Raw genomic sequence first — 26,554 nt, 5'->3', positions numbered from 1 at the left:
TATGTTGCTACAAATGGCATTATTCCATCTTTTTTTTTTATGGTGAATAATATTCCACTGCATATGTATAAAGACTCCTTTTTAAATTCTTAGATGAAAGACCTCGTGACCTCATTAGGATAGAAACTGTGCCTGTCATGCTCTTTATGGTCTTCAAGGTTTACCCCAGAGCCTTGTACATGGGAAGACTCAGTGGAATTAATAATCGGCTAGATTTCCGTTACAATGAACAAATAACAATGAGTTTGACAGTTGGGTAGTTTATGCTCTTAGTAAGGATAGATGAGAATAAATGAACAGATCCTTTAATTATTTTATAACACACATATGCGTGCACACAAATCTCTCCCTCTACTACACAATTACCTGCCATATGCTTGCGTGGCCATACCCTGCCATGGAAATAGAATCCTAAACACACATATAAAGACACAAGGGGAAAATACAACAGGACCATCAATAAGTAGCTGGATGAGAAAAGCAGTTATAAACACCACACACAGAGTTCTCAGTACCATTTAAATAAGTACATAAAGCTCTCTTCATATCATGGAAAAATAAAATACCTTTCCGGTTGGCCTTGAAATTTGTGAATATATTGCCTGCAAGAAAGTGCTCATGAAGCAAAACCAAAGGCTGCAGCTGTAAATCTCTAAGAGGCCACTGTAAATCCGTAAACCATCTGTATACTTAAATTCTATTTTCCTGATCTCAAAGCATCCACGCCACCATTTATTCCTATTTTTTCTCCTCTCTAGGGCTTAATTCAGTCTGGTGGGCCAGATCTATGCTAATCAACACCTCATAGGAAGACAATAAGGTCCAAATGCAGAGTTCAACCTCTTTTCAACCACTGTGAGCAAACCACTTGTGGCCGAAACTTTCCAACCAGTATACCACTCCTCAGGCATGCTGATCACTTCAGCTTTCAAGGCTTTAAATAATTTATAGAGCTTAAGTGCATATAGCAATTTACTAAAGTTCTACAAAGCACTGAAAGAATGAAACACTGAAAATAATTAGTAATGAACTCCTAAAGGGAGCTCCCAAAGTGGATTCTAATGAAAAGACTGAGGCAGGCCATCCTCAGTTCTGTCAAGGGAAGTCTCTAAAGATAACTGTTTATTGCTCAAGGGGAAATAATTATGCCAGAAGGAACTGTCATCTTAGTAATAAGTTACTGTACAATTAGAGGGAAAAGTCAGTTTGTCTGGGCATGCTAGGGGAAGAACAGGCTGGAGAGTTTTCTAAGGATGCAAATAAGCACACTGTATCATCTAGGGTTATATGAAGAAACCATTTTTTTTTTATTTGATTAAGGTTCAAATCCCTCCTGGTACTAAATGATGGTCTTTTAAGGGGATGACCAAGTAAATTAAGGACGCTTAACACTGATAGCATTAGCAAGCCAGAAACAGAACATTGATTTCTATCCTCCTTCTCCAACCATGTTCTACTGGCTACCTTCCAGTAGAACATAAGACCAATTCTATTGCATCACCAGAAAGATGGACTTTTCTGAATGATTGTTATAAGCACTTAAGTATTTCTAAAATATGGCCAACTTTCTTTTAATTTAGAATTTATAAATAAGTTTACATTCTGGCATATAGTTAAAGAGCATATTTTTATAATTTCCTTTCTGTCCTTTAAGAAAAGGTGGATTTGCTAAGGAAAGCAAAATCAGTCAATCCCACTTGAACATACTTTAGAGAAGGTTTAAACGAAATACAATTCCAAATAATGAGATCACAAAATGCAGCCCTAATGAAGGATTGGGGCCAATAGACTAAAAGTAGGGAAGAGTATGTTTGATGACTGCACTTCTCAGATTTCCTAGGACACTCCAAATTCCAAATACTCCATCCCACTCTTGCCATCAACTACTGAAATGATTTCAATATTCGACATGCAAGTTAGAATTTCCATATAACTTTTTATTGACAAAAGTAATACAGAAATCTTTTTAAGAGCATGCATTCTGATTATTTGATACAGAGTATGAAGTAAATGTGGAAAACAAATCCAGTAAACGTTGAAGGAAAATGAGTTTTACAAAAGGTACTGATAAACCACGTTTAATGGTTGATAAAGAAACAAGCAGCCCCTGGCATCCAGGTGCTGGTCAGGCACTCGCAGCTAGGCTGTTGTGTTCACCTACGGAACATCGACAATTGAAAAGAACATCAACATCAGACAAGTTCACTTGGTGACAAAGATGGACCAAGACAAAAACAAGACCATTCTGTAACTGTGTGGGACACAAACGCATGAACACAAAAATTACTGTCCTCATATTCTGGCTAATATCTTTACCAGTCACAGCTTTAGTCTCACTCTTCTTTTCTTGCCTTCTAGTTAAGAATTCTTAAGATATTCTGTCACAAATTATTCCTATTTTCAGACAGCATCCAATTCAGAGCAAAGTTTCACTTCCTTAAACACTCCCCAGGATCACCTAACACAAGACTAAATCCCATAACATCCTCTTACTAACAGATCCACAGTTCCTCATGGTCTGCATTCTCCATTGTTACAAAAAGTAAATAAACCTAACTCTGTTCAAATACAGGTGTGTTCCTGGTGGTCTTTGGCTGAAGGTAATTGACATAGTAAATACAGATGCATTGCATGCCAAGAGAGAAAACAAAATATGTTCATTTTGCTATAATGATGTCATTAATACCAGCTGAAATATATCATTTCTTCAAAAGATGTAACAACTAAAAATGAGACCAATGATTTTATGGACTGGCATTCAAGTACTATCTCTGCCTCTCTCTCTCCTTAATTCTCAAATAATTGCATTAGGAAGCCATGTGAGTAACTGGAAAATACAATGATCATATATGTTGAAACTAAATAGGAAATAGAAACTTAGTGCCTGTGTAAGTTCACACAAAGTCAATTGAGAACCAAAGGGTGAAATGAATAAAAGGGTTGTGTGAATATACCAACTCTTTAAATCACAAGTAACACATTTGATGAATTTTAATTTGAAATTTAACACGTTAGGAAGATGCCACAGAATATTTATACAAGAGGTAGATGGGAGTGTTAAAAATATTAGCAGAAACAAGAAATACTTAATCGCCCACTTTAAGAAACCAATTTTACATTGATTTCAGGCCTCCTGTCCTATAACTGACCACATTCGATGCTTCTTATCTGTACCATGTGAAGTATTACAGACTACAGTGTTAAGGCAGTGCTTCTTAAACTTTAATACTCACACAAATCACCTGGAGATCTTGTTAAAAAGCAGATCCTGATTCAACAGATTTGAAGTAGAGCCCAAGATTCTGCCTTTCTAGCAAGCTCCCTGGTGATGCCAATGCTCTCTCTCCAAACATCATACCAAGTAGCCCAGTCATAACAATTCAGTGTTGTAAGGGCTGGCTAGGAAGTTTCTGTGGCTTATGCGTATGCCTGCAATCATACCGACCGAACTGTTACAGCCCATGACAGGCCCACACACTTCATCTACAGACAGCTGGCAGTCGACAGTTTTTGGAAGTTCTCTGGCAGCCTAAGGTGGCCCTAGCAGGAGGGAAGCAGCTGAATAATGAAACTGCTTCCTGCGGCATTAGCAACTATTCATACTCCACCGGGCAAAACCAGAATATTCCTTTTCTGTAATTAAGGCAAAAGGAACCTTTCTTTTACTGGGAATTCCAATCTCATCTATCTTTGTCTCTTTGTAACTCTACAACATTCACCTGCAAACGTATTTTCCCTACCCCCCCTCAAAGCTTGCTTCAATTCAGGCTTATATATAATTCATATCCTAGGCATTGAAATTTCATAAGTGGTTTCCTGGAGGTTTTGGTCAGTTTGCTCTTAAATAATCATAAACACCAAAAATCTAGAGGCTGCTCAAGAGAAACCAGGAAGACCTTATATGCCCTGTGTTTACAGCCCAGAAGTTGAGAGATAAAAGGGACCTGAGTGTTCTACTAACTCAGTGGGCCCCAACAGTCTTTGGTTTGGAAGATGTGATACTTGTAAAGGGCGTGGGGGTCAGGCCAGCTGGGCCACAGTGCAGCAGCTAAACCATCACACACGCCCACAGACTAGCATTGTTCCACAGTCTGCAGTGCAGCTGTGCCTCTGTGTTAACAGAACTAGAGGCTCAGTATGAAAGTCCACCCAGAGCCTGGATTTTAGACTCAGGTGACCTGAATTCTGAAGGTGTTCTTGCACCCACATTGAGTAATGGCACTAGAATTTCAGGGTCAGTGACATGGGGAATCAAGGCTTAGAAAGACCTAATTTAAGGCTTCTCTGTATTGGCTGACAACTATAACCAACTTATAAGTGTTTTCCCACGTGAGTAAACTAGGGAGGACCGTAACAGACATGCTTACTTCATTTGATGCCATCCTTGTATCTTTTGCTAAGATCTAAATCAATTACACTCACCAGAGAAAGGATCATTTGACTAAGATCTATGTGTCTGTAGGCTCATTCTCATCCTTTCTCAAACCAATCCTGTGCTGGACTCCTTTCTGGAGGATACCACCGAATGGGGGTGTGTTTAACATCATTACATGAACTTCTAACTACATTATATACTAATTATATGTACTCAAAAAAATCACCACTAGAAGGTTCACAAAATTAAAATACAAATAAGTAAAACAAAAATCATAGAAGTAATGACACAAAATGGTTTTTGAGGTTTTCTTATAATTCTCACATGCTGAATATTTTCTTTAGTTGACCACTAGACATCAAAGAAAAGACGTAAACGCAAAAACTCTTTAATTGAGAAAAATCTATTTTTTAAAAAGGAAGCTATTTCACTCAATCAATTTTAGTGTTGGAACACAAGAATTCTCGGGAGAAAAAACCAATTGCTATAGTTTACAAAAGAGCAAACCAGGATCCAGGAAAGTAGAGAAAAATAACTAAAATATGTGGTTGGTAGTAAAGCCAGAACTGGAACCAAGGTCCAGTATTAGTGCCAAGACCTGTGGTCTTTCCTCTATATCACAATATGTTTACATATTTTAGGACATATTTTATGTTTACATATTTTATTATTTCAGTAATAATATCTTGCACAAAGTAAACTCTCAAATGTTCATTAGATATTTTACTGAAAAAGAGGCAAATATCTAACTGCAAGGGAAATATTAAATTCATACTCTTAAATCAGATCACGATGGGATTCTTATTTTTGTTACTGCTCTCATGTCACTAAAGAGATCTCTAGAAATTCAATGAGCCAATTCACAGTTCATCTTCTAGCCAGACTTCTAACTGTATATCCAGACATTAAAACACAGATCTTTAAAACAAATGCAAAAGCATTTTGCTTTTGTATTGAAAAAAATGAAATTCATCTAAGCATCAAGAATGGATTATAACTTTACCATTTACTACAAAGTATATGGATAATCAACTAAACAACCTATAAAAATAAAAACGAGAAGTTATTCCATACTGTTGCTCCAATCTATTTTTTAAAAAAAGAATGCAATTACCAGTTTGAGGCAGCAGAATTTTGGAATCTTCAGATATTTTACGTGTAGGCACAATCCATGGCTTTTGACTTGAAGCTACAGCAAAAAAGAAATAGAATTCACTGAGAATTTTTTTGAGAGGATAAAGAGACAGAAATAGGTTGCTGGTGTGGTTAAGTGGCTACCAGTAGCCTGAAATAAAAAACACATACTGATCCAATTAAACATTATCACATATGAAGAAGAAATCAATATACACCCATTCAGAGAGCATTTGAGTAGAGACTAGAAAGAGACTAGAGTTTGGTGTCATACTCTCACTTTTTTGAGGACGGAAAACTAACTAAATGGGCTATATATGGAATTAATAGATTGATAATTGTTACTGAATTTGTAGAAAATCCAATCAGAGAAATAGTTGTTTTTGGCTTTTTTTTTTTTTAAACCAATCAACCACTTGTTTGTCTGAGTTGACTGAATTCAGCAGTTCATTGAGGTTTGCGTAGATAAGATCCAGTAAACGTGTCCTACAGAATTAAGCAATCACCACCCACGTTGTAACACCAGATTTAAGGTGCTGTTATTACCCAAGGTGCCCCCAGGTTTCTCAAAAGGGAAGGGTGTTTTTGCCTGAGGAAATTCTGGAAGGCTTTTCGGAGCTGCAATGAAACACACAAGAAATGTTATGGCTTGAAGTGTGAGTAAGAGAAAAGGTTTTTAAAATCTCAAGCTTCAAAAACAAACACACAAATGCAAATTACTCAGGTAAGGTAAGGGACTGTTACTAGTATATATTTCTTACTCCTGTGTTTCAATGATGGATAATATAAGACAGCTTCTTTTTCTATTTTGTATAATAAAGCCACTGCATTTGAGGAGTTTGGGTTCTTTCTTTCACACTTATTAAACTAGTGTCCTAATTTCTTCAGCTCTGCGTATGTGTTCCCAGATATATTAAGTTTAAACTCAAGTCAAGCACCAAACACATATGAACTAGAAAATGTCTGTCCAATAGTTTTTAAAAATAGAATTTCAGTAACTATGTGACTTTATATTTAAGCTCCCCCAACAACTTTTTTGATATTGCAGGTAAATTCTAAGGATTCTAAGAAGCAGTCTGCAGAAATATCATAAATATATTTTCTCTTTCAAGAGAAACAGTTGAGTAAAAAGATATTTAGGAAAAATATAGAAAATAATTTATTCAGTGACACAATAATGTTGAATTAAAAGAATCAAATATAATATCAAAATATGACTACCCCCAAGAAAAATTACCAAAGGATTTGTCATAGAGAAAGACTCTTTAGGATCCTAGATTATAAAATAAAGAATTTATAACATTTAAGGGCTTGGTATTGGAGAGTTTACTGTTCTATAAGCCATGTGTCCCTTTTTTTCTGTGAGGAGATAAATTTGAATGAATTAGCCTAAGGACTTCTTTCAAGCATGCATAATATTTCCAAGGTAATAAGAAGCTGCGGTGTTTAATAATTTTTACCTAGAGTGCTCAGTGGCAATTCAAACCTAGGTATTAAAATAGTTTGCGGTGTTTCGGGGGTCCTTCCCCTAAGAACTGCAATAAAGAAGAATTCAGTTAGAAACTCCCTGAGTCGGGATTTGACGTTGTGGCTTAACCATGTCATGTGAGGCATGCTCATAACAGAGGGTGCACTGGGCAGCTGATGCCTTTCATGGAAATAGCTGGCTTTCCCTGGAAAAAGTTTTACATAGTTATAATTTGAAGGTATACATTCAAATGGCCATGGTGTGGCATGGAAGATCAACATCACAAGTACAGAACAAAATACGTACATGCTGTTTTTTTTTTTTTTTTTTTTTTTGGAGAAGAGAATAAAGCAGGTTAGATTCTCTTGGGCCAAGAAGCAGCTAACTTGCATGACATGAAATTCTTAGTAAAAGGCATGTCACTTCAGGGGATTCTCCTTAAGTTTAGTACACACAAGACTTGGAAAAGCCAACTGAAATGGAAAGCACAGACATAGTCAAGACTCTCACTCCTCCAAGCTTTGTAGGTTAAAAGGTTGGCATTGTTTTTCTATACCTCCCAAGAGACTGGTAAAAAGGGTGTACAGTTAGCATATAGCAACCAGAGCTGCCTAGAATATTAGTCATCAGGATCAAGGTATGTCGTTAACACTTTAATGGAATTGGTCTGAGAAACAGAAGATGAACTACTGCCAGTAAGGTGGAAAAGAAAGTGGGGAGGATGGGAAGCCAAGGCATTGGGGTTACTTTTGTATGACGGTTGGGTCTTTTTTTTTTTTTTTTTAAGAAAAAAAGTTCTTAGAATTACCCGGTATTGTTTCTGAAATGTCTAACGCACTAGACACAGTGGGTTTAGTGGTTCTTGGAACTGATTCAGGAGTCACTGGAAGGTAAAAAAGATGACTTTACAAATTAAGATAAATGATGAAACAACTCAAGACCATAAGGCACTTTTGTTGCCTTTTAGAATTAGAACTGACACTTATAGGGACTAATCCTTTTCAAGTTAATTATGTTAAGGGCTCCCTGGCTTGTGTCTGAACTGACACCTCCTCCCAACCCTTCCTTTCTGGGTTTGTCCACTTTCCATGTGTTCCAAAAAGCACGTGGAATTGACCCCCATGGAAGCATTTATCAGTTTAATCATAATTTTGGGTCTGCCCTTTTTTCTTAGCACAAAGTCTGCGATATAGTAAGCAAGCACATGATAAATATTTATTAAACAAGTTAATAAATGGGCAGATAACATAATGACCCAGGTCAAAAAGATTTATTTAGAACTATTACATTTTAAAGACTTCTCTCTTCCAAACTGTAGTCAACATGCAAAGCTTGGAACTGGGCTGAAATTATGAGGATTCAAATGCTCAGTCACAGGGTTGTTTCAAGTGCTAGATCAAAGGTAAAGATGACCTTCAGGTAAATAGTTTTTGAGGAATAAGAACCAGGATCACTGAGATTTGGAATGAATTGTGAGCTAGACAATTCCAGAATTTTGTAGGGTAAGGATATGAAATAAACACAGTGACACTGAATAATGAATTATGGTGTTTGCCTAAGTGTTTCTGAAGTGGAAAATCCTGAGGAAGGTTTGGCAGAGAGCTAAGAACTCTGTTGACTCTCCCATCAGATACTATGCCAAGAGAAGAAGTGTAGTTGGGAATGCTTTTCTTGGTATTGGCTAATTATATTGAAATCAGAAAACTACCTAGGAATTTCATTCAAATAGCTTATTCCAGCATCAGAGTCTACCCTTGCTCCAACTCCCATGAAGGTGGGGGATGGAAGGTCCATTTCTCACCTTTAGGTAGGACCAAGTACTTCTTACTCTGTCAGAAATATTTCTACTTGAATAGGTTTCTTGAAATCAAGCCATTTTATTTCCCCACCAATTTTTATTTTCTCTGGACTAGTTAGGAGTCCAAGAGTTTAGTACAAGGTAAATATCACTGATATTTCAATTTATGGCAATTTTATGGGTTAAGAAATTCACTTTAGATTGGAGTTACTTTGCTAAATGTAGATTTGGAGGAATTCTTGCCAGATATTTGTTTCACAGAGCTCTGGATGAAGTGGTATTGCTCTGGCAAAAACTCTGTAGTTCAGAGAATAACGTGTCCCCAGTGGGCTGGACTTGGGCAGTTCATTCACATAAGACGTGCTGAATGTTTGTTAGTAATGGTTGATAAACTGGGGAAAATGCGTACTGCGTTTATTCTTTAAAGGATTTTTACTGAACTATTAGGTATTTTCTACATGAGCATTGTTAATCTTCAAGAGACATTGTTACTAAATGATTCCAAGGTATTTTCATAGATATTAAACTATGGATTTATGAGGGATAATGGCATTTTGCTAAAACAATCACTTGTGAAAGTGAAGAAATGAAAAAATGCTCTCGTGTCTTCTTATAAAAGGAAAGCACCCAAACCATGGTGTTACATCTTAGTATAAAAATATTTCAGAATGTTGCGGTAACAACTTTCACTTAAAGTGAAAAATACATCTTCCATATTACATATCAGTTATAGAATTCAATGGTTCATTTGCATCTGCTGTTTTTCCAAACATTAAAGACCCAGAATCCCCTACTGTTGTGTGCTTATGATCAAAATGAATTTCCTACTGGCTCTTCACTGAAAAAAAAATACAGGCTTGTCAATCAGTTACTACTTGAAAATACATTATTTATTTTCTCAAAGTTAATAACGTAGGGATCTCATTACCTGTTACGGGCTGTGCTGGGATTTTTTCTATCTCTGGTGTTTTAGATTCAGCAGGCAGTGCCAAGGTTTCATTCTTAGCTAAAAAATTCAGAAAATAAACAATTTATCTCACTTCCTCATAATAGAGTATCCAAATATAATTCCCTCAAAACAATCAAGCAACAGACTATTTCAAGAAATCTATTCTGCTCTTATCCCTTCCCACCAGGCAGTCAATAAATTTATTGTGCATTTCTACTAGGGACTAGTATTAGAAGTGACAGTCTTCAGAATTCTTTCTCATTAACCCTAGGTAATTCTTTAAGATCTAAGTTGGCACTGGAATGAGGAAAAAAATCACAACCCAGTACTTGGATAGCTCTCAAGTCATTCTGACTCATAAACAGAGTTTCTTGAAGGCACAGGTTGTAAGGCATATCAAATGCTCCCTGGAATTTTATATTCAATTACTCCTAATTTTTTTTTTTTAAAAATCAATGAATAGAAATTATCTGTTATTATGCATGGTAAAAAATATAATAGGCTATGGCTCTAAAGTTTTAGAAAAACATGAATAACACACATAGGAGACTAAGTTATTTGAAGATATTTGTGGTTAGGAAAAAATACCAACAGTTATTTATTTGAACCTCATGTTAACATAGATATTTTCTTTGGGTCTGTGTGGGAATTCAGTGTAAAAAAATGAAGTCTGGTTTTTTATTCTATTTCTTTTCTCTTCTGACAATTATTCAGGAAACTTTCTTCTAAAATTTAGGTATTCCTTTTCAAAGAAAGTACATTTCTGTACCAGAATTGCCCAATGATTAAGACATTCTCCATATTCTCCAAAATGCACTTAGGATTAACTTGATTCAGTTATTTAGCACACTGAATCAATGACCTACTTATAATATTTTGAAACAGTCTAGTGGCATGAAAGAATTCATTCATCTTTGAGATACCCTGATCATGTCTCCTTGAACTGATTATAATCAGATGGGATTTTTTAAGAGTCCTAAGGCTGTAAGGAACTTCTTGGGTTTCTCAGCTTTGGCACTACTGACATTTTGGGCTGGACAATTTTTTTTATGGGGTTTTCCTGTGAAATGTAGGATATTTAGCAGCATCTCTGGCCTTTACTCACTGGATTCCACCCTTCCACAGCTGTGACAACCAAAAATGTCTCCAGACACTGCCAAATATCCTGGGGAGGGGACAAAATTGACCTCTGTTGAGAACTACTGATCTAATCTGTTCTCTCAAAGTTCTTTGAGGATGTAAATTTTTTAACTTCTTCCTATAGTTCACATCACTGTTGTAAAGACCATTTTCTTCTTTTCAGTTAACATGGGCACAAAATATTCATTTACTTCTGATGGACTTAAAGACAATTATAAAGTCATCCCTTTCACAAAGATCATGGAAGCAAATCAATTTTCAATCTGTATTATGAAACTATATGATAGATTCCTTGAGCTTATGATTTTCAGGAGTGATTTGAGATGCTAGAAATAGGCGTCACAAGTGCTAGTGTACTTGCCATAGCTATCAGTCAAGTGTGTGTTCTGAACTGCTGTGCTCATGAAGCTGTACAGCATGTTTGTACAACAGAAATGTTTAATACCATTGTTCAAATTAATTTAGCAGGACATAAAGAGAAGGGACTCTTTCTGGAATAACTAAAAAAATAAACAGATCCAGTAAAATTTTATGATAAATTCTATTTTTTAGATTTCTAAATCTCATCAACATTTTTTTTTCCTTCTTCTTTTGTAGTCACAGCTTTGGTTTAGAACCACTGTGAGTGTTAGCACAGGAAAAACTGTTCAGATTACAAATTTTGATGAGCTCTAGTCCTGTTATTTTCAGCATGTACCACAGGAAGATTTTTTTTTTAATGTAATTTTTTTCAACGATCTCTTCTTTTTCAGTGTCCTCTTCTCCTTCAGGATTATTTTTACTAATCCTTTCCCTCCTGTGTAATATCCTACACTCTTGGTGTTTCCCTGGCTGACTAGGACTGTGTATTTATTTATTTTAAAAAATTATTTATTTATTTTAACCTCCAGGTTCTAGACTTTCAGGCAATGCTCTGAATTGCTTTGCTTTAGCTCCTTATGCATGCTCTTACAGGGTAATACCATTAACCTAAAATTAGGCTGCTAATGAAGAAAAACAGTAAACTACCTTCCCAAGAGGTATTTGTATTCTCTACCCATCACTAATTCCTTATAGAGGCATACCGTATTTCTAAACATGGCTCTTCGGGTGTGAGAGAATTGATTGAAGGGAAAGAACTTGAATGGGGACTCTCTGTGACTCCTATCAAGCCATGAGCATTCACCTACACTATCTATGTACAACTGGTCTTGGCAACAGCAGAGTAAAATGCCATTAGAACATAGCCTAAACCCCAGGAAATTCCTTTTCCTCTCTGATTCTTCTTACTGTTTTTCAACACAGTTGTTTCCTTTCATTATTGGCAGGCTAAGTCTTGGCTTTGGCAAACCCTTTTCATGTCCCCAGGAGGTGTGTGTATTACTAGCTTTCTTGTTTATTTCTCTCATTATTCATACCATGTGTTCTTAGAACAAAAGTTATTAATTTCTTGATGTCCCACATTGGGTCCTGCTGGAATGAGAATATTATTTTTAGGATTTAACCTCTTGTACAGGACTTTTCTGAATTGCAGTGGTAAATAACTTCAGGAAAGTTTATTTCTCCTTCTTTGGTATAAAGAACTGTTTATGCTCACACTCTTCATAAAAACCAGTAAATCTAAAATGTAGTTTGTAACATAGTCTAAAATGGTACATTCAGTGGGTTTACTGGACATCTTCAAACATACTGCCTATCAGTCTCTTCAATGTGTAAGAAATTCACCATGTATTCAATTTAAGATAGGTGCTTCCCTAGAAATAAGTTTTAAAATACATATACTATCTGCATTTTAATTTGTCTTCATTAAAATCACACTTAATCCTGAAGTTTCAGTGATTCGTATCAGAATAACAAAAGCAAAAAGCAAAGCAAACCAAAAAATCAACTGTTTAATTTTCTAAATTAAAGAAAATGAAAAGCTTGAACTGATATTAAGATAGCAGGTGGAACTTTGGAAAAACAAAACAAAACAAAAAATTTAGGAAATAGTCCTTAAAACCAAGAACTAAGGAACAAAACACATTTCAGTTCAACAGTGACATTTCTTGAAAGATGACATACAGATGGCCAAAAAGCACATGAAATGATGCTTGACATCACTAATTATTAGAGAAATGCAAATTAAAACTACAATGAGCTATCAGTCACACCTGTCAGAATGGCCATCGTCAAAAAATTTACAAACAATAAGTGCTGGAGAGGGTGTGGAGTAAAGGGAACCCTACTACACTGATGGTGGGAATGTAAATTGGTACAGCCACTATTGAGAACAATATGGAGGTCCCTTAAAGAACTAAAAGTAGAACTACCATATGACCCAGCAATCCCACTCCTAGGCATATACATGGAGAAAAACAGAATTCGAAAAGATACAGGCACCCCAATGTTCACTGCAGCACTATTTACAATAGCCACGACATGGAAGCAACCTAAATGTCCATCAACAGAGGAATGGATAAAGAAAATGTGGTATATATATACAATGGAATATTACTCAGCCATAAAAAAGAACAAAATAATGCCATGTGCAGCAATGTGGATGGACCTAGAGACTGTCATACTGAGTGACATAAGTCAGACACGGAAAGACAAATATCATATGATATTGCTTATATGTGGATCTAAAAAAGGGTACAAATGAACTTATTTACAAAACACTAGTAGAGTCACAGATATAGAAAACAAACTTATAGTTACCAGGGGATAAGGGAGGTGGAGGGATAAATTGGGAGACTGGGATTGACAAATACACACTACTATATATAAAATAGATAACTAATAAGAACATACTGTATAGCACAGGGAACTCTACTCAATACTCTGTAATGGCCTATATGGAAAAAGAATCTAAAAATGAGTGGACATATACATATATGTATAACTAATTCACTATGCTGTATACCTGAAACTAACACAACACTGTAAATCAACTACACTCCAAAAAAAAAAAAAAAGTGAGAGCAGTGGTGTGGGAAAAACTCTGCTCATTTTCGGTCTCCTTCACAAATCCTGGTTTTTGAATTCTGATGAACAGATTAGGGACCAAATCAGTAAGAGACTGGCCAGCTCCTTCCTTTTCTTCTCCTTCTGAACAACTCTTTCCCAAGAGGCCAAAACTAGAAACAAGAAAATCACAAATAGGAAAGCTCACTGGTAAAGACAAACATACAGTAAAAGCAGGAATTCATAAGCAAACATGATATCAAAACCAGCAACCGTGAGGAGAGTACAAAATGCAGGAAATCAGAATTGCATTTGAAATTAAGAGACCAGCAACTTAAAACAACCTTGTATATATATAGACTGTTTTATCAAAACCTCATGGGAAATGCAAACCAAAAAACTACAATAGATAAACACACAAAGAAGAAAAACCTACCCAAATACAACACTAATATGGTCATCAAACCACAAGAGAAGAAAAAAGGAAGGGAAGAAAAAAGACCTACATAAACAAACCCAAAACAATTAAGAAAATGGCAATAGGAATACACATATTGATAATAACCATAAATGTAATTGGATTAAATGCTTCAACCAAAAGACACAGACTGGCCGAATGGATACGAAAACAAGACCCATATATATGCTGTCTACAAGAGACCCACTTCAGACACACTTCAGACCCAGGGACACATACAGACTGAAAGTGAGGGGATGGAGAAAGGTATTCCACACAAATGGAAATCAACAGAAAGCTGGAGTAGCAATACTCATATCAGACAAAATAGACTTTAAAATAAAGGCTGTTACAAGAGACAAGGAAGGACACTACATAACAATCAAGGGAACAATCCAAGAAGATATTATAACAATTGTAAATATATATGCACCCAACATAGGAGCACCTCAGTATATAAGGCAAATGCTAACAGCCATGAAAGGGGAAATTGACAGTAACACAATAATACAGTAACACAATAATAGTGGGGAATTTAACACCCCAATTACACCAATGGACAGATCATCCAGACAATAAATTAATAAGGAAACACAAGGTTTAAATGATACATTGTAAAAGATAGACTTAATTGATATTTATAGGACATTCCATCTGAAAGCAGCAGAATACATTTTCTTCTCAAGTGCACACAGAACATTCTCCAGGATAGATCAAATCTTGGGTCACAAATCAAACCTCAGTAAATTCAAGAAAATTGAAATCATATCAAGCATCTTTTCTGACCATAGTGCTAGGAGATTAAAAATCAATTACAGGAAAAAAAAAACTGTAAAAAACACAAACACATGGAGGCTAAACAATGTTACTAAATAACCAGTGGGTCACTGAAGAAATAAAGAAGAAATCAAAAAATACCTAGCGACAAATGGAAATGAAAGCACGATGATCCAAAACCTATGGGACACAACAAAAGATGTTCTAAGAGGGAAGTTTATAGCAATACAATCTTACCTCAAGAGACAAGAAAAATCTCAAATAAACAACCTATCCTTACACCTAAAGCAACTATCTCGAGAAAGAAGAACAAGCAAGTCTTTCCCAGGCACGGGGCTAAGTATTAATAGGCTCTGGGCAGAGAACAGGTGAGTGCAAGAGTCCTGAGCTCTGGTTCTAAACACAGGTTCACTCAGGGAATTTCATATGGAAGCTTCCTGGCTTTTAGCACAGCATTTAGATGATGTAGAGTTGAGTCTCAGGGTTTACAGATAAACAGGAGGTGATCAAGTCTGATGCACAAATTAAAGAAATAAAGCCTAGAATCACTTGTCTACATTCTTGGAAGTAACTCACCATAGGACTAACAGGTATGAATGTTTTACAGTAAAAATGTAACAACTGCACAAAATCACAAAGATTTATGGGAAAATATGTTCATATCTTAATAAAATGGTGATGCATAGATTTTGAAAATTTTTCCAAAATTCTAAGTCCACTAATTATGCTTTTCTACCTACTTATTAAGGCTTTGCTCCTCCTTCTTCCAGGAAGTTCTCAAACTAACAGCTAAGGAGAACGTAAAGGTTTACCTTTTAGAACTGTTACAATTTGATTGCTTAACATCAAACAAGCAAACAGGTCAGACCTTCAATGAGGGAGGAGAAATTAAGTCTGAGGTTCCTGTGTGGGTGGGTCCCATGCCTGTGTAAATCACAATTATGTCCCGAGCCACTTGCAGTTCTGGCCCCGAGTAATGCTTAATAAATATTTGTTGAATAAATGTTGCCAAACAGGGGCTTGGGCCTGTTTCCACACCCATAAAATGTGAAGATTCAAGTATATAAGTGCTGAAGTTCTTAGCCATTGCCTAGTTCAAGAAAAATATTCTACATTTTTAAGTCTTGTTCAATTTCCACCACATCATGCCACCTTCTTCCATATTTATCAGTGGCCCAAGACATTCTCCAGAGACTTTACAGGGGTGGTTCTCAAAGTGTGGCTTCCAGACCAGCAGCACCAGTATCACCTGAGTACTGGGTACAAATGCAAATTCTCAGGCCCCACCCTAGACCCACGGAATCAGTATCCTGGGGGTGAGCCCAGCAGCCTGGGTGTAACAAGCCCGCCACGGCTTCCGATGCTTCATCAAGGGTGAGATCCTCTGCTACAGAGAGAATTCAGACTAATGTGATACTCAAATGCAGCAACTAGCTTAGCCCACTGGCCACCCCAATTGTTTCCTGGACTCCTTTTACAGAATTTTGCTGCTTTTTTCCCCAAATTGTTATGTTTTATGTTTTTTAAACACTAAAATCATATCAGGTGCTTTCTAGAAGTAGGAAGCAGTATCAATCTCAAAGTAAATAATAATTCTAACAGACCTGACCCTTACCTCAGTTACCACTGAAGACCTCTAGTGGCCCCTTGATAGTATAGTATAATAAGTGTAATTTATAACAATGACTCCATTTGAAAATTATACCTGTATAAATGTGTATATTTTGGTTAATTTGATCATTCACTTTTCTTTCATAAATATAAATATAAAATAACTATTTCCCTATAGAATGTGATTTATATGAATAACTCCAACACTCCATCCTATCTACCCTTTACTTTTTTTCCAATTTTTTTTATCGTGGTAAAAGATACATAACAAAAAATTTACAATCTCAATCATTTTTCAAGTGTACAATTCAGTAGTATTAAATACATTCATAATGTTGTGCAACCATCACCACCATGCATCTCCAGAACTCTCCTTATCTTGTAAAACTGAAACTCCATACCATTAAACACTAATTCCCCATTTTCCTCCTTCTCCAGTCTCTGGCAGCCACCATTCTACTTTCTGTCTCTATGAATCTGACTACTCTAGGTACATCATATAAGTGGAATCACACAGTCATTTTGTCTTTTGTGATTGGCTTATTACACTTAGCATTATGTCCTCAAGGTCCATTTATACTATAGCAAATGTGAGAATTTCCTTCCTTTTTAAGGCAGAATAATCTTTCATTGTATATATATACCACATTTTGTTTATCAATTCATCTGTTGATGGATACTTGGATTGTTTCCACATTTTAGATATTGTGAATAATGCTACTATGAATATGAGTGTACAAATATCTCTTTAAGACCTTTTCCCCACCCAGTTCTTTTGGTTATATACCCAGCAGTGGAATTGCTGGATCATATGGTAATTCTATTTTTAATTTTTTGAGGAATCGTCATACTGTTTTCCACAGCAATTGTACCATTTTATATTCCCATCAACAGTGCACGTGCCTGTTCCTTAGTTTTTACTTTGAGATCCCCAAACAGCTCATTTGCTAGATCCCTTGGATATCCTAGGAATATCACTGCTAGTACTGTCCCTGCAAAGTTCACATATAGATCTTTGCTGCTTACCTAACTGTGTCTTGACTGCATCCGAAATCTCAAACATTATGGAGGTAGGAAGTTTTATGGTGGTTTCATTAAGACCTGGAATAACAAGGTGGACTGAAAGAAAACAGAAGTAAAAGAAAATGCATCCCATCACAAAGTTCAGAGCATTAGAAACCATGAAGTTTTGTGCTTATTTTGCTTAGTCAATTTTAACCCAAACTTTAAAATGTTGGAAAAAATATGACAGTAACTTTTATGCAGAATCTTTTTCATATTCAGAACTGAACCACCAAATATTCTGGCTTTTAATCCATAGACTCAAAAATTGTAAAATGGTTGCTTAAAATGTGTGAACAAACACCATTATTAATAACAACTTTTAAGAGAGTAATTCAATATGACAAAGACTCCCTCATAACAGCAACAGCCCTGTGGGATAGGCAGGAGGGGAGCCATCATGCCCAATAGGCACAAGCTAGAGTTGTTTCTCTAACACACTAGGATAGAGGTAGCATCTCTTGGATCCTAGCCTGGAATGGTCACAAGCCAGGATGCTAAATACTGAAGGTAAATGAACCAACATCAATTTAACAGACCTGCTCACAGTGCAAAATTCCATAAGGCCTTATTATCAAAAAAAAGAGCCTGACTTGACTAATGTAGGTGTAGATTTCAAGATAGACTCACCCAGTATTGTTCCTCCATAGGGAGTCTTTTCTGGGGATTTAGTTGAGGCCCTGTGAGTAACATTCTGAATCACTGTTGAAATACCAAAAGATAACAGTGTGAATGGAAAAAAAATAGTCAGGAAGCAGAAAGAAGCTAATAACATGACACCAATCTGCACTGGAGAAACCCTGATCTAACTTTTTAATTAACAGAAAGGAACTCATTGGGCTGGCTACACAGGCAACGGAAGGTCTAGAAGGCACATCTTATCTTAATTCCTGTGCCTTTAAGCAATGAAAGTGTTCCATTCTAATTAGCTAAAAATTTCCTTTCTCAGCTCTACTCTCTGCAGCCTACCCAAGTTAAAGAACTAGCACAAAATGAGGCAAAGACTGACTCAGTAAATAAAGAGATTTAGGAAATGTACATTTTCAGAGCAAAGAATCTTTGGATAATTCCAATACTGACTGACACTGTTTTGAGAATACTCTTGGGACATTGTGTTTCCTTAAAATGAATAACTATTTTAAGTGCTCAATCTCTTCCACCAAGAAACTTCCTGGAAATAATGGAGTCATTTAAATAATTTGAAAAACTGAAAGTCAAAACAAAAATGAGTGGAGACTGAAATAAAACATAACTCTTAAAACCTGGATTTCTTTACTTTCCTTAAAGTGACCTCTATATCATAATTATCATTTCATTAATCCAAATATCCTATTAATGATTTTCTACATGTAAGCTATCTTAATCCTGAAGAAAGCCACATATATTTAATTGGATTTTAAAACTTAATGCTTGTTAGGGTTGCTCTGTCCCTGGTTGTCCAGCCAATGTGCTTTGCCAAGACCTGGCCTAACAGTACAAGAGTCAAAATTATCTGTCAACTTCTAATTTACTAGACTGATTTCTTCAAATTTTTTCTGGAAAATAATCAGAAAAATTGAAAAACTATGTGCTATGTTTAATTATCTCAGTTTAAAAAGTATATTAAAATAGTTCTAAACACATATCCAGAGCAGAGGCATACAAATTACCTTGCTTGATGATTGTTACTGGGATTAGCTTTTTTGGGACATATGCTGGCTGAAAAGAGAGGAAGAGAGTCAGCTTTTGAGTTACTGTTAACTTAAAAAAATAAATAAGTAAAAAAAACTGGAAGCACACCTTGTCTTTAGTGAAGTTCCCCATGACACAGGTTTAACAGCTGCTGAAAAGATCTTTAGTACATATATCTGCCTCTATTTTATTGTGCTCACTTGGTTTTCCCCATAAGTGTCCAAAGATTTGACAGAAGCAGTTTCTTCAAAACTCCCATTAGTTTAATTTACTTAGAAACTGCAATGGAAAGAAATTAAATCCTCTGAATTGAATACTAGTTTATTTTCACTTCATTTGAGAGGCGAACCAGCCAAATTCTGTCTTTACGCTTCCTCTCAAAAAAAGATTTCAAGCTACATATTCTTTTAAAAGCAATCAACATCAATTGTCTGAGTAGGCCCCACTGCTGCCCTGCTCCTTCAGATACAACTGCCGTGAACTCCTGACGCCACGTATTTCCTTGTCCATGAAGGCAGAGCTGGGACTCAGATCCAGACATTTCTACTCCCAAAGCCTGTACTTTTAACTATTCTGTACATATTCATGCCCAGAGGACCTCAAAATTGGAAGGGCAGGTCCCAGAGGACTGTGCATTCTCCCTTCTTCCAAGTTGCCTCAGACGCCCCACAGGAAGTTTTGATGCCATAGAGTGGCTTGACCTAGGGGCACATTTAGTGTTAACTTTACAGTGGAGTCATCACTGGAGATTGTGAGCCAGGGATAAGACGGCCATGGGAGAGACACAGAACAGGATAAGAGAAGGGCAGCAAATATACAGAGAATTAGATTGAGGTAAAGGCGTAAGCATGACATGCATTTTTTGATGCTTGATTTAGCCTGTATGCATGGTATAGATACTCCATGTACTAGATCTGCTGACAATCCAGGATATGCTGAATGAGGTACTTAACCACATAGGTGTTTACAGTTGTGAACAGAAGAGACTTGCTAACACGTTCCCATTCTAATAAACGATATGACCATAATAAAGAAGTGCCACAATACCACATTTACTGTTGGCTATTTTTCTTCTTGTAGTAAAGTCCTTATGTTTAAAACACACAAAAAAATAAAAGTTTACTTTTATCAGATTATTTTTAAAAAGTATCTATACTTCTTGTGTTGTATATTGGCCCAGCGCTATAGACTGAAAGCTTGTATCCCCCCAAAATTCACGTGTTGAAACTTAATCCCCAATGTGATGGTATTTGGAGGTGGGGCCTTTGGGAAGTAAATAACTCATGAGGGTTCCACCCTCTTGAATGGGATTAGTGCTCTTATGCCAGAGAACTCCCTCCACCCTTCCACCATGTGAGATGGTTGTCTGTGAGCCAGAAGTGAGTTCTCCCCAAGACATCAAATCTTCCAGTGCCTTGATCTTGGACTTCACAGGCTCCAGAACTGTGAGAAATAATTGACCGTTTAAGCCACCCAGTCTGTGGTATTTTTGTTATAACAGCCCTGATGGACTAAAACACCCAGTGATTTCCTACTTAGCAGTCTAGCCTAAGGAAGTGATCAAAGATACAGGCATCATTTACGTGTAAGGGTGTTTATTACCACAATGTGAAACAACCTCATCATTCCAAAGCAGAGGTTTTGTTAAATAAATTATGGTTCAAATTTCTGACATCTATTTACTAAAGTGGGAAATATGTACAGTATAAATACAAAGGACACAAATTTATATTCATAGTATAACGTAACTGTATAACAAATATGTATAGACAAAAGACCAGAAGGAGATAGCTCTTTTTTTTAACAGTAGTTATTTCTTATAATCTCATATTTTATTTTGTGTACCTTTCTATATTTTCCAAGTTCCTTACAAGGGTGAATTACATTTATAACTAGGAAAAGCTATTTTAACCAGCAGTCTTTTTAGCTACTATATATGCTTCTGTACTGCATAGCTCATACACTCTTGGTCAATAGAGGAATGATGTAAATATAATTTATACACAACTTTTCCCAGGCAAGGGGAGGGGAATAGCAGGAATGCAAGTATAACCATCAGTAGAAAAAAAAAAAAAGTCAGCTTTGAGGTCACACTGGCAGAAGACCTCTGGATTTACCATAAGAAAATTAAATAAGTGTACCTGCTCACAGGACCCTTCCCCAGAGAGGGACAGGCAGGCCCACAGCCCTGCACTGGTGTGTTCACCTTACGTCCACCTGTGCTGCTTCAGCGAAAGGGTTGCCACACGTGGCCTCTATCATTCCTGAGCATTTAACCCCTGCTGCGGCAACCTCCGGTTCCACAGGGGATGCTGGCCCGCGGAGCCGCAGTGTCCTTCCCGGTGCTAATAATCACGTTCGACAGAACTGTGTCTACCATTCCAAAGACTGTTGAATGGCTGGTCCTCTGTTTGCCCAGTGAGTCCTGCCATGTAGTGTATACTTGGCAGAGCGTGAAGTTTTTCAGAGACACATCACGTTATAGCAGAAACGCCTATGGGTTGATGTGCTGATTGCTTTTGAACGGCATTATTGCAATTCTTATTTCCTTCCCTGTGGATGATTTGTTTTAAACAAGTTTTTGACAAAAACAAGTGGAAAATATTCCACTCTTGGCATGAATGGAACACAGTGTCTGTTCGAGTTCTTATATGGGTACAGACCAGTGTTCTGTTAAGACGATGACATGACTATATGGGCAGCGTGTGCTGCCAAAAAACAAGGAAACCATTTAGCTGCAGAATCAAGTTCTTTCTAGACCTATAATTATTCTCTTGCCCAATCTACAATCCAAAGATGCGCCAAGACTAATGAGCAAGTACTAGCTCCCTCTCTGTAAGTAGGGTTTTTTTTTTAGTTGAAATATAGTTGATTTATGTTGTGTTAGTTTTAGGTATACAGCAAAGTGATTCAGATTATATATATATAAGAATGTATACATATATGTGCATATATACATGTGTATATATATATATATATTCTTTTTCAGATTCTTTTCCCTTATAGGTTATTACATAACATTGAGTATAGTTCCCTGTGCTCTACAGGTCCTTGTTGGTTATCTATTTTATACATAGTAATATGTACATGTTAATTCCAACCTCCTAATTTATCTCTCCCCTTCCCTTTCCCCTTTGGTAACCATAAATTTATGTTCTATGTCTGTGGGTCTATTTCTGTTTTGTATAGAAGTTCATTTGCATCATTTTTTTTTAGATTCCACACATAAATGATATCATATGATAGTTGTCTTTGTCTGGCTCACTTCACTTAGTATGATAATCTCTAGGTCAAGGGCATCAGGAAAATCCTTCTGCCCAAAGTGTTTAATGCTGAAGGCTCTAAAATTCCCAGTAAGAAATCCACACTATGAATTCTTTCCCTGTGTCTTTTTATAAAAATGTAGGGAAACATCTGTAACCTGGAGTTACTGAGAAATAAAATATTATGATAATTTCCAAGTTAACAGTATGTAACCAATTACAGCTCAATTTCAATTGAACTGTTTCATGTATGATGTTGTTTATAAAGTTACCAGTAACCTTTCCTTACACTCACAGGTTTGCTGTTATGAGCATCTATCAATGTGTATAGAAGTCTCAGTGTAGCTGGTGTCGGGTGTCGGGGTGGGAAGCGAGGTAGTGAAAGTCCCACATCCCACAAGATGCTGCGACAGTTTTGCTGGGGTGGTCTCAGCACAGTACTACTGCTCCCCACGGACACCACCCTGGTACCAGTTTTCTTTCTTAGGCCATTTCCTCCCTGGTTCTCTTTTCTCTGCTGCTTGCTGACCCCATTCCTGCAGCAAACCACCATCACCACTTCCTTCCTCAGCTCTCATCCCACCCTTCAGCAATTATTTTTTAAATGTTTATTGTATTCAAGAAGTGAGCATATTTCCCTCCTACCGTTTAAGGGATTAATTATTTTTTTCAGTTTTGAGAAATTCTATTCCTTAAGAACCCAGGTTGTGCTATATCCTGAGCAGGGTGACTGGCTAAGGGAAATCATTTTTACCATTTTTCTGGGGACACTGTGGCTGAGTATCCAGTTGGTCAGATTCAATGGGGAGAGGATGCTGAAGTGGTAAAAGGCAATGCCCCTGAGGGCCAGTCCAGCTTGCTTTCCAGTTCTGGTTAGGGAAAACCTACACTCATCTAGAAATAACCACAGCAGCAGTAGCCACATGAAAGACTTTGGATTCACCCTGCATTACACTACCTTCCTCCCGATATTATATTTTGAAAATTAGCTTTAGTAAAAGTAGTGGTAACATCACGGTGCTGTTCTTTGCAAGTTACTCTTTACAGGTTTGTCCATTTGATATTTTTGTGGCGGCAGCATATCCATTGTAGATTTAACTTTATTCTTAGGCCCTGAGATAAAGTGGAACTGTCCATTTGGGGAGTGGCTAAGGGTTGCTCAAAATCAAATTTCAGCTCTTTAGACTCAAGAGCTAAACAACATGAGAAAAACTTGGGCATGTTACATTCTGGTTTTAATTCATTTTTTGGATGTCCTGATGAAAGTTATGAAATATACTGATTCAATCTAACATCTGACTAAAAGTGAATCTAACATCCTTCTTGCAAAAGTCTCCATATTTCCAGTCAGCTAGGGAGGAATCAGACATACACCTTTGGTGATATCAGTGGTCTAGACATAAAATTTTCAAGTTTCTGCTTAGGACGATGATTGCTAAGAATGGAAGGACACCTGATGTACTCACTGCATACAATCTTAGGGTGCGGGTGGGGACCACACTGTATTTTTCCCTATTCACTCATCTGCTAACTGTTAGACTTTAAAAATTGGTACCACTTCTCTTTCTGCCAATGACTGAAACGGCTTTTTAAAAAGGTAGGTGGATCTCTGATGGAAAAAAATGGAAGGGTGAAAATAGATGTCATATTGTAGGGGAACACTTATTCTAAGGAGATTTAGATTAATTAAATAATTAAACTTATATTTTAAAATATCTGTTAATAAATGCTACATACTTCAAAAATTTATTGTTTGGTTAGTGAACTAGTTAGATAACTAAGTGTTTTTAAAATATAGAGAGAATGTATTAAAGTTAGGTCCTTTTAGACATCATTCCTTAATTTTTTTATATAATAAAACCTAATGGGGCTTCCCTGGTGGCACAGTGGTTGAGAGTCTGCCTGCCAATGCAGGGGACACAGGTTCGAGCCCTGGTCTGGGAAGATCCCACGTACCATGGAGCAACTAGGCCCGTGAGCCACAACAACTGAGCCTGCGCGTCTGGAGCCTGTGCTCCGCAACAAGAGAGGCTGCGACAGTGAGAGGCCCGTGCACCGCGATGAAGAGTGGCCCATGCTCGCCGCAACTAGAGAAAGCCCTCACACAGAAACGAAGACCCAACACAGCCAAAAATAAATAAATAAATTTTTTAAAAAAACAAAAAACAGTTTACACTTTAAAAAAAAAACAAACCTAATGAACTTATTTACAAAACAGAAAGACTTACAGATATTGAAAACAAACTTATGGTTACCAAAGGGGAAATGTGATGGGGAGGAATAAATCAGGAGCTTGGGATGAACATACACACACTACTATATATAAGATAGATAACCAATAAGGACCTACTGTATAGCACAGGGAACTGTACTCAATATTCTGTGATAACCTACATGAGAAAAGAATCTGAAAAAGAATGAATATATGTATATGTATAACTGAATCACTTTGCTGTACACCTGAAACTAACACAACATTGTAAATCAACTATAATCCAATAAAATTTTTTAGAAGAATCTAATAGTAAACACTAGGTTTCACCTTGATAAAAAGAGTGTTCTTGCTTCTCAACGTGAAGAAAATAGCAAAATTATCATCTGTTTTTTCTTCTGCAGTTACATGGATCTCAAGTGATACAACTTATATGGGAAGAATCAGCGTTATTGTTTATGCATACACCTTTTCTCTGATTTTTCTAGAGGTGTAGGCAGGGATGATATTGAAAGTATTTAACAAGCAGTAGAAGGAAGGCACTAACCTATCAGAAGAGACCCCTGCTAAGTGTCCTCTGGCACAAGTGTACTGGGACTTGCCTGCAGAACACATGCTTAGATACATGAATTACAATATATAATGTAACAAGATGCTTACGATGGGGCTGTATTTAACATTCAAATTTTTAATCTAAATATTATTTATCTGTTAAAAATGGATCGCCTCACATTCAAATTGTTTTTCACATTTCCAATCTCTTTTCAGAAGGTGTGAAGGAGTTTCTGCTGCATTTAAGTTTTAGGTATAAGCATGCATATATGAATAAAAACATTTTTCAATGTATCTTTTACTTAAAACTCTGGAATTAATTTCATATCTCTTGAAATACTGCCTTCTAAGATCAGTCTCAGAGAAGAGATGGGTAAACATTGGATTGATATCGACTTAAAATATTAAAATATACCTCTAAAGTATCAAATCAACTTTCAGAATCAATTCTAAATGATTATATAAGATGGTCAAAGTCTATCCCAGCTGGTTCCTTTTCAACTTTCCCATGTTCCAGAGCTACCCAAATGCACAGAAGGCAGTTTGGGAAACATTTTTTCTGCTATCTAGAAGGTAACAATGAAGAAAGGCTCACAGAGAAGCCTTAAAATATCTTTTCAGTTAATTCGACTTTTCCTTTGGAAATACCCAAGAGTTTCAGAGCACAGCTCGTTAGAGCTGGCTGGAGTTTGGGGTAATCTGCCTCACAGCTTGAAGTGATAAAATATCTGGCTCTGTGTCATAGGTGCAGGAAGTTTCTAACTGGACCTTCTTGCCATGGCTATTTATGATGTGGAAAATAAATTAAATTTTTTGGAAATAAACTGTCAATCATCTTTCCCAATCTTGCTGAGTAACTCACCCTAAATGAAATATTCTGCCAAAAGAAATACAAATTATTGAGATGTGATTGCTGAGAAGAAGGAATGAAAGAAACGACATCGAGTCACATGTAAGATAAAGCAGGACAGCCAAGAGGATGGAGATAAGATGTGCTTCCTAGGAAACCACTCAACACAACAGCGAGGATTGTTCTAGAAGAGCATGGAAGAGCAACTCTATTCCCTGTGATTGGATTTAAGAGAGACAAAGACAAAGGGACCTTAGGGAACGGCAGAATTCAATACTTGGTGCTAAGCCAATTGGTTAATTATTTGGGA

At 36.6% G+C, this 26,554-nt stretch overlaps 1 protein-coding gene across 31 annotated transcripts in view; it reads right to left on the bottom strand.

The window, feature by feature from the left end:
- ABI3BP (ABI family member 3 binding protein) overlaps nt 1-26,554 on the bottom strand; it is a 259,130-nt gene that overhangs the window by 118,501 nt on the left and 114,075 nt on the right. For 29 of the 31 annotated variants that reach the window (XR_012331544.1, XM_073804304.1, XM_073804331.1 and 26 more), the window contains exons 7-12: nt 19,346-19,394; nt 18,327-18,398; nt 17,661-17,753; nt 9,704-9,781; nt 7,786-7,860; nt 5,490-5,564 (exon numbers count right to left, since the gene is read on the bottom strand). Coding sequence is in view for 30 of the 31 variants with exons in the window: in XM_073804304.1 (XP_073660405.1) it covers nt 5,490-5,564; nt 7,786-7,860; nt 9,704-9,781; nt 17,661-17,753; nt 18,327-18,398; nt 19,346-19,394 (442 nt within the window). In the remaining variant the exon portion in view is untranslated. The remainder of the gene's footprint in view (nt 1-5,489; nt 5,565-7,785; nt 7,861-9,703; nt 9,782-17,660; nt 17,754-18,326; nt 18,399-19,345; nt 19,395-26,554) is intronic. The other 2 variants (XM_073804314.1, XM_073804322.1) reach the window with 1 other exon arrangement.

This window comes from Tursiops truncatus, chromosome 4 (assembly GCF_011762595.2).
Source record: "Tursiops truncatus isolate mTurTru1 chromosome 4, mTurTru1.mat.Y, whole genome shotgun sequence".
NCBI lineage: Eukaryota > Metazoa > Chordata > Mammalia > Artiodactyla > Delphinidae > Tursiops > Tursiops truncatus.
This window is presented reverse-complemented; position numbering and strand designations above follow the sequence as displayed.